The sequence below is a fragment of the Arachis stenosperma genome, chromosome 6 (assembly GCF_014773155.1).
Source record: "Arachis stenosperma cultivar V10309 chromosome 6, arast.V10309.gnm1.PFL2, whole genome shotgun sequence".
Lineage (NCBI taxonomy): Eukaryota > Viridiplantae > Streptophyta > Magnoliopsida > Fabales > Fabaceae > Arachis > Arachis stenosperma.
The window spans coordinates 135063301-135075039 of record NC_080382.1 but is presented as its reverse complement, the minus strand read 5'-3'; the positions used below and the strand labels follow the sequence as shown (position 1 = coordinate 135075039).

General features: G+C 46.6%; 1 protein-coding gene across 1 annotated transcript; it reads right to left on the bottom strand.

Moving 5' to 3' along the window:
• Positions 1-9389: 9389 nt before the first annotated feature.
• On the bottom strand, positions 9390-11261 carry LOC130934712 (uncharacterized). The gene is made up of 2 exons (XM_057864254.1): positions 10725-11261; positions 9390-10664 (listed from the first exon to the last, which is right to left on the bottom strand). The coding sequence occupies exons 1-2, from the start codon at positions 11259-11261 to the stop codon at positions 9390-9392; spliced, it is 1812 nt and encodes a 603-aa protein (XP_057720237.1).
• Positions 11262-11739: the final 478 nt, after the last annotated feature.

Below are 11739 nucleotides of genomic sequence, written 5' to 3'. Positions count from 1 at the left end.
TACTTTTTTTTTGGGATGTCTTTGCTCTTTTCTCTCTTTCAATCCAATTCTTCATGGGGATTTGGGTCTCAAACTCACTTACATGAGTAGATGAATGGTGTTGCTTAATTTCCTTGCAATCAATATGCACTATAACCATTAATAATGGATTGTGGAATGTTACATTGCTCTCATTTTCACATAATCACATACTACTTCAAGGATGCACGTCAAGTGTTCGATGAAAGGCACACTTGAATTTTGGACTCATTGTGACTACCTTGCCTCTCAACCAATCACTTTTGACTGCATCCCCACTTTCCACAATCCATTCACTCACATTTTCTTAGCTTGCGTTCCATTTATGGTCCCTAAGGGTGTGTGCTTCTCATGCTTCTTCCTTGCATGCTTAAACTACCCTTGCACCACATGAAAATGATTTGCCTTGCTCTTCACCCATTATCCTAGTTACATGTTGCAGCTGTCATGTAACAAAGATACCCATATTCTATGGCATAACTTTTCATTGCATAGAGCTTATTTACTTCCACTTCTTTGGGTTTGATATTTTTCATTTCTTACTTCCACAGGATGGTCATCAAAAAGAACAAGGGGAAAGGCCCCAAGAAGCCAGCTTCAGATAAAGTGCGCCAAGAACTAACGGCCAAGCCCCTCCTAAAGAAGTCCAAGGGCCCTGTTGATGTTCTAGAGAAGGACAACCCTCCTAAGGATTCAAACAAGTTTCCCAACCGTTACTGCGAACTTGTTTACTCAAGAATGATTGAAAGGAATTACCATCCGGAACCCCTCCTAGTCTTACCGGCTCACCTCCATCCGATTGTGATGCCACACATTGACCGGAGGCAATGGAGGTTCCTCTTGAGGCAACCAAAGGAGGCCAATCTCTCATGGGTAGTGGAATTCTACTCCAACTTCCACTCACCCCTTCTCACATCAATATTTGTGTGCCGAAAGCAAGTATCGGTCACAGTGGAAACCATCCGAGAAGTCCTTGGGGTTAAGCGTTCAACGGATGCATATGACGCCTACCAAGAAGTCTTGGCTACATGCGATGACCGCGCATTCGATTGGAGCGCGATCCTCCGCGTCATCGCTTTGCCCGACGCATATTGGATTCGGGGGACCATAAAGCAAAGACCCAAGGGTTTAGATGTCCGCCACCTCACTCAAGAAGCTACGGCATGGGCCCAAATTCTAGCTCACTACGTGCTCCCAAGCACACATGGGTCATCCATCACCGCCGAGCTTGCCTTATTGATATGGTGCATCTTGACTGAGAAACCGGTTGACGTTTTGCATGCCATCCGCCAATCCATGGGGTGCATTCATGCCAAGGGAAATCTACCATTCCCCGCTTTAGTGACTGCATTAGTTGCGAAAGCCGGCGTCAACCGGGAGGCTAAAGATAGGAGAACCTCAATTCTGGTCGATGGTGATATAATTCCGACCAAGAGATGCCTCAAGCCTTCGGAAGCCACCAAGGACATTGGACTACCCACACAACCTTGCAACCCTACCACTTCATCTACATCATAAAAATCGGCCGCCCAACGCCTTGAAGACCTTCACAAGAAATTGGACCGTTATGAGAGGCGTAACCAACGCCGCCATGCTCATGTGAAGAGGCTTCTAAGCATAGTCACCCCACCTATGGAGGAACCCGATCTCCACATCCACGCAACTTCAAGCGGGGATAGCGACATTGGAGATGTGGGATACTCGGAGCTCAACCACCACTGCGCCTACCTATAGCACGGAGGACCGTGCTAAGTTTTAAGTGTGGGGAGGTCGGCCGACGATCTCGTAGGTAACATCTGAATAAATTAGGATAGGTTGCATGATTAGGTTTTAGTTAGCACCATATGCATGATAAGTTTACTTGGTTGAAACAATGAAATTCTTCTTAGGAAACCAATACCTTGGGGCAAACGTGGGGCATTGCAAATTTAAATGCTTTGATGCCAAAAATTGCATGAGGAATTATATTATGGAACATGGGTTTGAGTTAAGAACACAAGCTAGTGAGTTTTGAGCCTAATTGCGTGGTCACATCTTATGATTTACTCCCCTTCTTGTGTGCATTATTCTCTCCTATGATTGTAAACCCTTGATTTGTTTGATTCTTTATATCCATTGTTTGTGTATTCATGCATTTGTATGATTGAGGCCATCATTTCATAGCTCACTACCCAAATGGCCTTACCTTTTATCTTCCTTGTTAGCCAACTTTGAGCCTACGCTTAACCCACTTATTCTATTTTAGCACATACAAGCCTTAAAGCGGAAACAATGAATGTCCTTTATTTGGATCTTTGATTGGCTTAGGCTAGTGAGTGTGAGTGTCATCCAAGAGTGGAAAGACTTTAGGACGTTGGTTGGGATAAAAGGGTGTTTATGTTTTGTATTCCTATATTGGGGAATTGGGTACATGCTCATGTATTGATTAAATGTATAGACCTTATGCATTGATGTTCTTGTATATGGTTTGAAAAAAAAAAGAGAAATAAAAGTTAAAAAGAAAAAAAAAAGAGAAAAGAAAAGAGAAGGTATATAAAAAAAAGAAGAAAAAGAAGAAAGAAAAAGAAAAGCAATAAAGGGGACAAAATGCCCCAAAGTGAAGCTCAATAGGAGTCAATGCATAAGTGTGGTGAAACGAAAAGAAAATGCATGAGTATGGGGAAAATTGAGGAATGGGTAGTTAGGTTAGTACTCAATTGTATAGGTCATTATATAGGTTAGGTGGGAAAGTTTAAGTTAATCAAAGATTCAAATCCTAAGTCCACTAGCCATATATGACCCTACCTTGACCCTAGCTCCATTACAACCTAAGGAAAAGACCTCATGATAATTGTATGCGTGCATTGGATAATTGTTGATTGTTAGATGAAAAACAAATCTTGGAAAGCATGATTAGGGGAGAATTGAGAGAATAAACCCCAAACACCGAGTGACTTGAGTGCAAATATTTCCGGTGAGGGTTCGATGCTCAATCCTATGATTCCCGACTCTCGCAAGCATTCCTCATGCAAAGTTGCACATATTGCATTTGATGCTTAGAAAGTGGCAAGTCCTATGCTTTGACCACCATCGTGTCCCATGCGCTCTCGCATGTCCTAAGAAGCTAATTTGTTCCCAACCAAGTGGATAGTAGCACTAGTCATAGTTGCATGCATATAAGTAGGTTGCATTTCATGAGTCTTATACTTTTGCGATCCCTCGGTCTTCTGTGTCTCTTTGCATTTCTCTAAGCATGAGGACATGCTAGAATCTAAGTGTGGGGAGGTTGACAAACCCCATTTTGAGGGTTTATCTTGTGCTGATTTCAGGGGTTTTATCAATGATTCCACACACTTTCTATATGAAAGTACAAGATTTTGCATTCCTTTCCTAGTTTTGCCTCATGGATGAAAACATGCTTATTCTGTACTAAAATAGATACATTTCTAATATTCTCTTGATGCCATTCGATGCCGTGACTTGTGTGTTAAGTGGTTTCAGGATATAGAGTAGGAATGGACCGGAAGAGAGAAGGAAGACGGGTGCAAAGGAAAGAAGCATGAGAGTTGAGCCTTGGGAATTTCCGCATGGGCGCGTGCGCGCACCTAGCGCGTCCGCGCAGATAGAGCAACGTGAAGCCGAGACTAAGAGCCAAGCCACGAGCCGGCTTGAGTAGCGGCTAAGCCAGGACCTTCATGGACGCGCACGCGTATGTCACGCCTCCGCGCACTTTACAAGACGCCTCGACGGCGCGTACGCGTACCTTGCGCGTGCGCACCGATTTGCGAATATGATTTTTTTAGAAGTCACGTGACTTAGGCGTGGAGGTAGTTAAGAATCCCACTTTTGGGGAAATGCCTTGGCGGGGAAAAGCTTAAGAAGACCAAAGGAGCAAGGGTAAGGACACTTAGTTCATTTTCTAGAATTAGATATTTTTGAGGAGAGTTAGTACACTTTGGAGAAGAAGAGGGAGATTCCAAGCTTTTCACTAGGGTTCATCTTCATCTAATTTCTGAATTTCAATGACTTTTGGTAAGATCCATTACAATTCTCACTCCACTTTGTTCATGCATAAATTTTCTTTTCCAATTTCAAGTAGTAGATGTAATTGATCAATTCTCATAGATCTAGAATTCAACTTTGTATTTTGGATTTCATCCCTATTTGAGAATTTGATTTTCATTGTACTCTTGAGACTATTGTTAGATCCTTGGTTGGCAATACTTTCAATTCTACTTTTCTTCTCATTTACTATGACTTTCTTTCTTGCTCATCACATGTTTGATAAATGTCACACTAGCTATGGAGTAGAATTTTCACACTTGGCATAGGGTTTGGTCATTGGAAGAAGTTGAATAGTTGTCACTAGTTGATTTGGAATTAGGGATTGCTAGTTGGCTTGGAGGGCACTAAGCTAGTTTCCCATGAGGTGAAGCTAGGACTTGTGACTCAAGTTGATTGTGTTCATTTGAACTTCCTCCACATTTAGGGGATAACTAAATGAAGAAAGGCCTAATTGTTGTCAACATTGAATGGACTATAAGGATAGAATTTCTAATGCCAACCCTAAGCCAAGTCTTTTGATAATTGATTGTTTGTTTCTCATCACTTTGCTAAACCTTTCAAAGAATTCCAACAAGGCTTACTAAATCAATAAGATGCACACTTTGGCAATTCCAAGGGAGAACGACTCGGGAGACTAGTACTCTCGGATATAGATTGTAGATTTGTTTGATGATGGATTTTGCGTCGGTTTAGACTATACTACGATTGATCACTTGATAATTTCTAGACCGGCAAAAATTCATTCGTCACTCATCCCGATGTATTGAAGTTTTAGGGTGGAGTCCAATACCCTTATTAAGGTAACATACAAAGGAATGTCCTCTGTGGACAAAAAGATTGCCGGCGTATTGTTGGCCGTGTTTGGAAAAAATTATGTGAACTCCCATCTCCTTATGGGTGAACGAGAGGTCGCTAGAAATTATATTTGTGAGTAGCTTTAACTTGTATTTCTTGCGCTACTGTCGCTTTTGATTTGTTATGCAGACTTCACGACTAACAGATTTCATTATCTTGTTGTAGTGGGGATGTTTGCCGAAGTGACCGGCCTTGAAAGCCTATTCAATACTTTTCTTGGCGGTGATAGCGATGAGGAGCAGGCCAATGAGAACCAGGAAGCTCCACCTAAACATAGTGAGGGCCAAGCCGTGCCCCCGGATACTAACGAGGTGCCGATCCAGGGTGCTGATGGAGCTCATGTCTCAGTCTCTCCCCTCCGAGAAGAGGCCGTCGGTGCTGGCGAGAACTCGTCCTCTAGCCGGCAATTTGAGGAGGATGACGTGAGAATCATTAGCACCCCAAAGAGGAAGAGGTTGTCCTCCAGCCCTGGGGGAGTCCTTACCATGATGGAGAGGAACTACGATACCGAAAACTTTATAGATTCCCAGTTGCTTCCCGGCACGGAGGACTATTTCTGTGGCGCCGACCTCCCCGGGCAGGTGAGGTGGATGTATCGGTCTCTCCTCCGTGGTGCCGTCATCGCCAGGAAAGCCGAGTTTGAGCTGTCAGGAATACAGTCGGTGCGAAGGAAGCTTGAGGCCGCTGCTAAAGCCAACAATGAATTTAAAGTTGAAGTTGAGACGCTTCGGGAGCAGTTGTCCCAGGCGAACGAGAAGCTCAGAGCTACCAAAGAGAAGGCCATGGCGGCTGAGAAAAAATTGAAGACTTCAGATGCTGCCGTTTCTCGGTTGACCGAGCAGGAGATGACTTTGGAGAGTCAGCTCAACTCTACGCAAGGTCGGGCGACTGCGCTGGAGAAGGATCGCGAGGAGGCTGTCTCGTTGGCCAAGGCTGCTCGGGCAGAGGCTGAAGAATGGAAGGGGAAGCACAAAGATGTCGTGAAGCAGGGGAAGAGTGCCATCCTGATGACTGAAGAGGCTCTTAAGGCTCAGGTGAAGGTGGTGGCTCCCGACTTCGATACGTCGGTGATTGGAGTTTTCAAGACTATTAAGGATGGCAAAATCGTCGACATGATGAGGAAGTGACCTTTGTAGCTTGGACTTCTTTAGCCTTGTAGTTTTATATCTTTGTGGATCCTGGTTTGTAACCTCTGAATTTCTTACAAATGTTAGCCGTTTTGTTGGCTTGTAAGTGTGACTTATTTTTATGACATTTTGTAGTCGTTTCGTCGGCACTTGGATATCCGATTATGTGCGTTCTACCATTGTGTTGGTAGTCGGCAAAGCCAGGTCATGGCTTTTATTGCTATATCCGTTTTATTGCATTATGTTTTCTGGTTCCCGGGGTGATCAGTCCCGAGATACCGTGTTGTCGTTCACAATCGTAGTATGACGTAAAATAATAGAACATATTTAAACGTGAAGTTAACCTTAATCGGAAATTAGACAAATATACATGATGATAACAAACATTTGAAACAAGAGTTTGGATAATGTTTTCTGGTTACCCATTAGTGATGGGGACCTTACTGATCACGGGAGATCGTCAGGTCGTTGAGCTCGACCTAAGAGTAAAACCTTCTTAGGTTCCCCTCATTCCATGTTCTAGGAACTTCTTTGCCATCGAGTCGTTCCAGCTTATAGGCACCCCTGTCGATTGCCTCTTTTACCTTGTATGGGCCTTCCCAGTTTGCCGCCAGCTTTCCTTCCCCTCTGGTCGGGAGGCCTACATCGTTGCGCCTCAAGACCAGGTCGTTCTGTTCAAACTCTCTCTTGAGTACCCTGGCGTTGTAGCGTAGGGCCATTCTTTGCTTCAACGCTGTTTCCGACAAGTGGGTCATTTCTCTGGTTTCGTCAACTAGATCCTTTTCTACGACCTCTTCGACTCCTCCCAAAAGTAGCCGCGGGCTTGGCTCACCAATTTCGATAGGTATCATTGCGTCTATCCCGTAAGTGAGACGGAAAGGGGTTTCGCCGGTGGATGACTGCTGCGTAGTTCGATAAGACCAAAGGACTGAAGCCAACTCATCTTCCCATCCCCCTTTCTTGTGGTCAAGTCGCTTTTTGAGGCCTTGTAAAATAACTTTGTTAGCTGCCTCGACTTGACCGTTTGTTTCGGGGTGTTCTACTGACGAGAACTTTTGCTTTATCCCCAAGCCAGCTAAGAATTCTCCGAACCTCTTGTCGGCGAATTGGGTTCCGTTATCTGACACGACGACTTCAGGGATTCCGAACCTGGTTATCACTTGCTTCCACATAAATTTTCTACAGTTGGCTGAGGATATACTCGCCAGTGGTTCGCCCTCTATCCACTTGGTATAATAGTCAATAGCGACTATAAAGTACTTGACTTGTCCTAGACTGACCGGGAAGGGTCCTAGGAGATCGACTCCCCAGTGAGAGAAAGGTCGGGAGGATGTCAACAGACATAGTTCGGCTGCTGGTGCCTTGTGAAAATTGGCGTTCTCCTGGCATTTGATGCACTTTCTCACGAAGTCTTTAGAATCCTTCATCATTGACAGCCAGTAGTAGCCGGCTCTGATGAGCTTTCTTGCTAGGGCCTTCCCTCCGATGTGGTGGCCATAGCATCCCTCGTGGACTTCTCGTAACACGTAGTCTGTTTGATCGGGACGCAGGCACTTCAGTAGGGGTTGGATAAGCCCTTTTTTGAACAGCTGGCCTTGTATCATGGTATATTTAGCCGCCTCCCTTCTTAGACTTCTTGCCAACTTCTCGTCTTCGAAGAGCTTGCCGCTTTCCAGGAAGTCGGTGATCGGGTCTATCCAAGAGGGGGTCTACCTTTGCTATGTGGAGGGTGACTGTCGGCTCTCTTACCAATCCTTGGATGAGAAATCAGTTTCCCGCTCCTGGCTTTGTACTTGCCAGCTTCGATAAGAGGTCTGCACGCGTGTTCCTCTCTCTCGGGACGTGCTGCACTAAGACTTCCTCAAATTGCCCGGTTAGCTCTCTGACCTTCTCCAGATATTTTTGTAGCAACGAGTCTCTGACCTGATACGTTCCATTTATCTGCAAAGTCACGACCTGTGAATCACTTACACACTTCAAGTCTCGTGGCTCCAACTTCTTTAGCCAGGGCCAATCTGCCCAGGAGGGCCTCATATTCCGCTTGGTTGTTTGACACCGGAAATTTGAACTTGATTGACTGCTCGTAAAAGAATCCAGTGGGGCTTTCTAAGATTATCCCGGCCCTGCCAGACGTCTGGTTGGAAGCTCCGTCTACATGAAGCTTCCACCGTGTGTTCGGTGGCTCGGTTGGGTCTCCTGTCATCTCCACCAAGAAGTTGGCCACGTCCTGTGCTTTGATCGCATGCCTGGGCTCATATTGCAAGTCGTATTGGGACAGCTTGACAGCCCAGGTCATCATTCTTCCCGCTAAGTCGGGCTTCTGGAGGACCTGGCGAACTGCTTGGTCTGTCCAAATGACCACTTTGTGACTTTGGAAGTACTGTCGTAATCTACGGGAAGAGGTTATGAGTGCAAGTGCTAGCTTCTCCAATTTGCTATGCCTATGTTCCGCTCCTTGCAATGCTTTGCTCACAAAGTAAATTGGTTGTTGGGTCTTTCCTTCTTCCCGCACCAAGACCGCTGCCATTGCTTCGTCCGTTATGGCCAAGTACAAGTATAACGGTTCGCCGTTCTTGGGCTTCCCGAGGACAGGTGGTGATGCCAGTATTTTCTTGAAGTGTTCGAAAGCCTCTTCACACGCCGGGGTCCACTCGAAAGCTACCCCTTTCTTCATCAAATTGAAGAATGGTAACGCCTTAGCAGTCGACGCCCTGAGGAAACGGGACATCGCTGTGAGCCTTCCTACCAACCTCTGAACGTCCTTGACACACCTCGGGCTCTTCAGTTGGAGTATTGCTTGACACTTTTCTGGGTTGGCCTCTACTCCCCTTTAGGTTATCATAAACTTAAGAATTTTCCTGCTTCCATGGCAAAGGCACATTTGAGTGGGTTGAGCCTTATGCCGTGTTGTCGAAGTGAGGCGAACACGTTTTCTAGGTTGCTTGTGAGGTCATTAGGCCGGGTGGTCTTTACCAGGATATCGTCTACGTATACCTCCACCATTTTGCCTATAAGGTCGCTGAATATCTTGTTCATCAACCTTTGGTAAGTGACCCCCACGTTCTTCAGCCCGAATGGCATTACCTTGTAGCAGTATGTTCCCCCTAGCGTTATGAACGCCATTTTCTCCTCGTCTGGCTTGTGCATCAGTATCTGATTGTAGCCAGAGTAAGCATCCATGAAGCTCAGATACCGATATTCCGCCGCCGCGTCGACGAGAGCATCTATGTTGGGTAGGGGGTAGGAGTCCTTGGGACATGCTTTGTTAAGGTCAGAGTAATCCACACACATCCTCCATTTTCCATTGTACTTTCTAACTAGGACTACGTTCGACAGCTAAGTCGATTAGTCGAGTTCTCGTATGAATCCTGCTTCAAGGAGGCTGACCGTCTGCCTGGCCACCTTCTCGGCTCTTTCTCGTGACATTTTCCTTCTCATTTGGGCTACTGGTTTGAACTCTGCCTTGACGGCAAAGCGATGGGACATGATCTGAGGGGTCCATCCGGGCATGTCGGTTGGCGTCCAGGCGAAGAGATCGCCGTTAGCTCTGATCATTTCCATTAAAGGTTCTTTCAATTGGTGTGGAAGGTTTCTGTTGACAAAGGTAAACTTCTCCTCGGAATCGCCAACCCTAAACTTCTCTAAGTCTCTTTCTGGCTTGGGTCTAGGCTTGTCCTCGACCCTGACGTCCAGGTCGGCGAGGAAGACTCCCGACGCCTCTTTGGATTTCTTTCTTAGGGAGAGACTGGCATTGTCACAAGCGACTGCCGTTTTCAAGTCCCCCTTCATGGATCCTACAGATCCATTATTAGTGATGAACTTCATTTCCAACATCTTTGTGCTAATCACTGCCCCAAGATCGTTGATGATCTTTGTCCCAAGGATGATGTTGTAGGCCGTGGAATCTCGGAGGACCACGAACTCTGCCATTACCGACCTTCTTTCTTGTCCCGACCCTATGGATACAGGTAGGGAGATTATTCCATCAGGCTTGATGAAGTGGCCGCCTAAGCCTACTACACCATGCTGGTGAGTCTTTAAATCGGCATCTCGGAGGCCTAAAGCATCAAACACGTTGCGGAACATAATATTCGAGTCAGCGCCAGTGTCCACGAGGATCCTTTTGACCAAGCCGGTTCCCACTATGGCCGTGATGACCATTGGAGGGTTTTCCGTGATCTCGTCAAACCATTGGTCGTCCGGACCGAATGATATGGGTGGGGTCCTCTTAGAATTTGGCGTGGGGCTAGATGACGAGACCGTTAGGACTTTGGCATCTTTTTTGTGTGCTGACTTCGACCTCGGAGTCGCGTCTCTTCCAATTACCACATTTACTCTGGTGAGGCCGCGCTCATTGTCCTCGGGCTCTTGGCATCGTTTCACCGCGTGGCTTTTGTCCTCTCCATCTCGGTTCTGGTCACGTCTCCTCGGCTCCCTGATAAGGTGGGAGAATTTGGCTAGCTTTCCATCTCGAATCACTTGCTCCAGCGCATCCTTTAAGTCAAAGCAATCCTGCGTCTTGTGTCCATAACCCTTGTGATAATCACAATAAAGGTTTTTATTTCCTCCTGTTTTGTCCTTTAGAGGTCGGGGCTTGGACAAGATCCCATTCTCAGCTATCTGCTAGTAAACTTCCACAATGGAGAATGCGAGGGGGGTATAGTTGGTAAATCTTCTTACTAGGGGGAATGTCTTGAATGTCTTGGTCGGCACTCCGTCTTTGGCGTGCTCCTTCTGTCTTTCCCTGCTACCGTGCTGCCGGGCTTGGTTGTTGGCGGGCTGCTGCTTATTGGTCGCCACCACTTGACTGACTTCTTCATCATTGATATATTCCTTGGCCACGCCTTGGATCTCTTGCATCGTCCATACCGGCTTCGTGGTGAGATGCTTCCTGAAATCTTCGTTTAGAAGCCCATTCGTTAAGCACAAACTGGCCACCGAGTCGGTTAGGCCGTCAATCTCCAAACACTCATTGTTGAACCGGTCCAGATATTTTCTGGTTGGCTCGCCGGGCCTTTGTGTCACCCCGAATAAGTTGATTGGGTGTTTCGCCTTCACGATTCGAGTCGTGAATTGGGCCAAGAAAGCGTGGCAAATGTCCAAAAACTTGGCGACGGAGCCTTGCGGGAGGCTGTTAAACCACCGTATTGCAGGTCCTACTAGGATGACCAGGAAAGCGCGACACCTGACTTCTTCGCCTACCCCTTCCAAATTCATTCTGGCCTCGAAGGCCGTCAGATGCTCCTATGGGTCTTGCGTTCCATCGTATCTCATGTCCGTTGACTTATCAATGTGCTTTGGTAGCCGGACCTTGAGGATGGAACAATGGAAAGGGGTTGCGCTCATGATCACGGGCTTTCGAGTTCTCCTCACCCTTTCTCCGCCGTCCTCCTAATCTCTCTCAGCGGCTTGTGGTCTTCCAGATCGGGCATATATCAAGGGGTCATGCCGTCTTCTTGGGCGCTCTCGGTCTTCCTGACTACTTTCAGAGTCGGGAGTAACTTCTTTGAGAAGTTCTTCCATGGCTCTCGGGAGATGGGAAATAGTTTGGGTCAGAGGTTTGCTGACGATATTCCTGATCCGCCAGCTGACGTTCCAGGTTCTGCACCCTATGGCGCAGCTCCTGCATTATCCTGGCGCTGTCGCTACCGGTTCTCCCAAAGGGATGTCTTTCTCCGGCTCGTGTAGACATCTC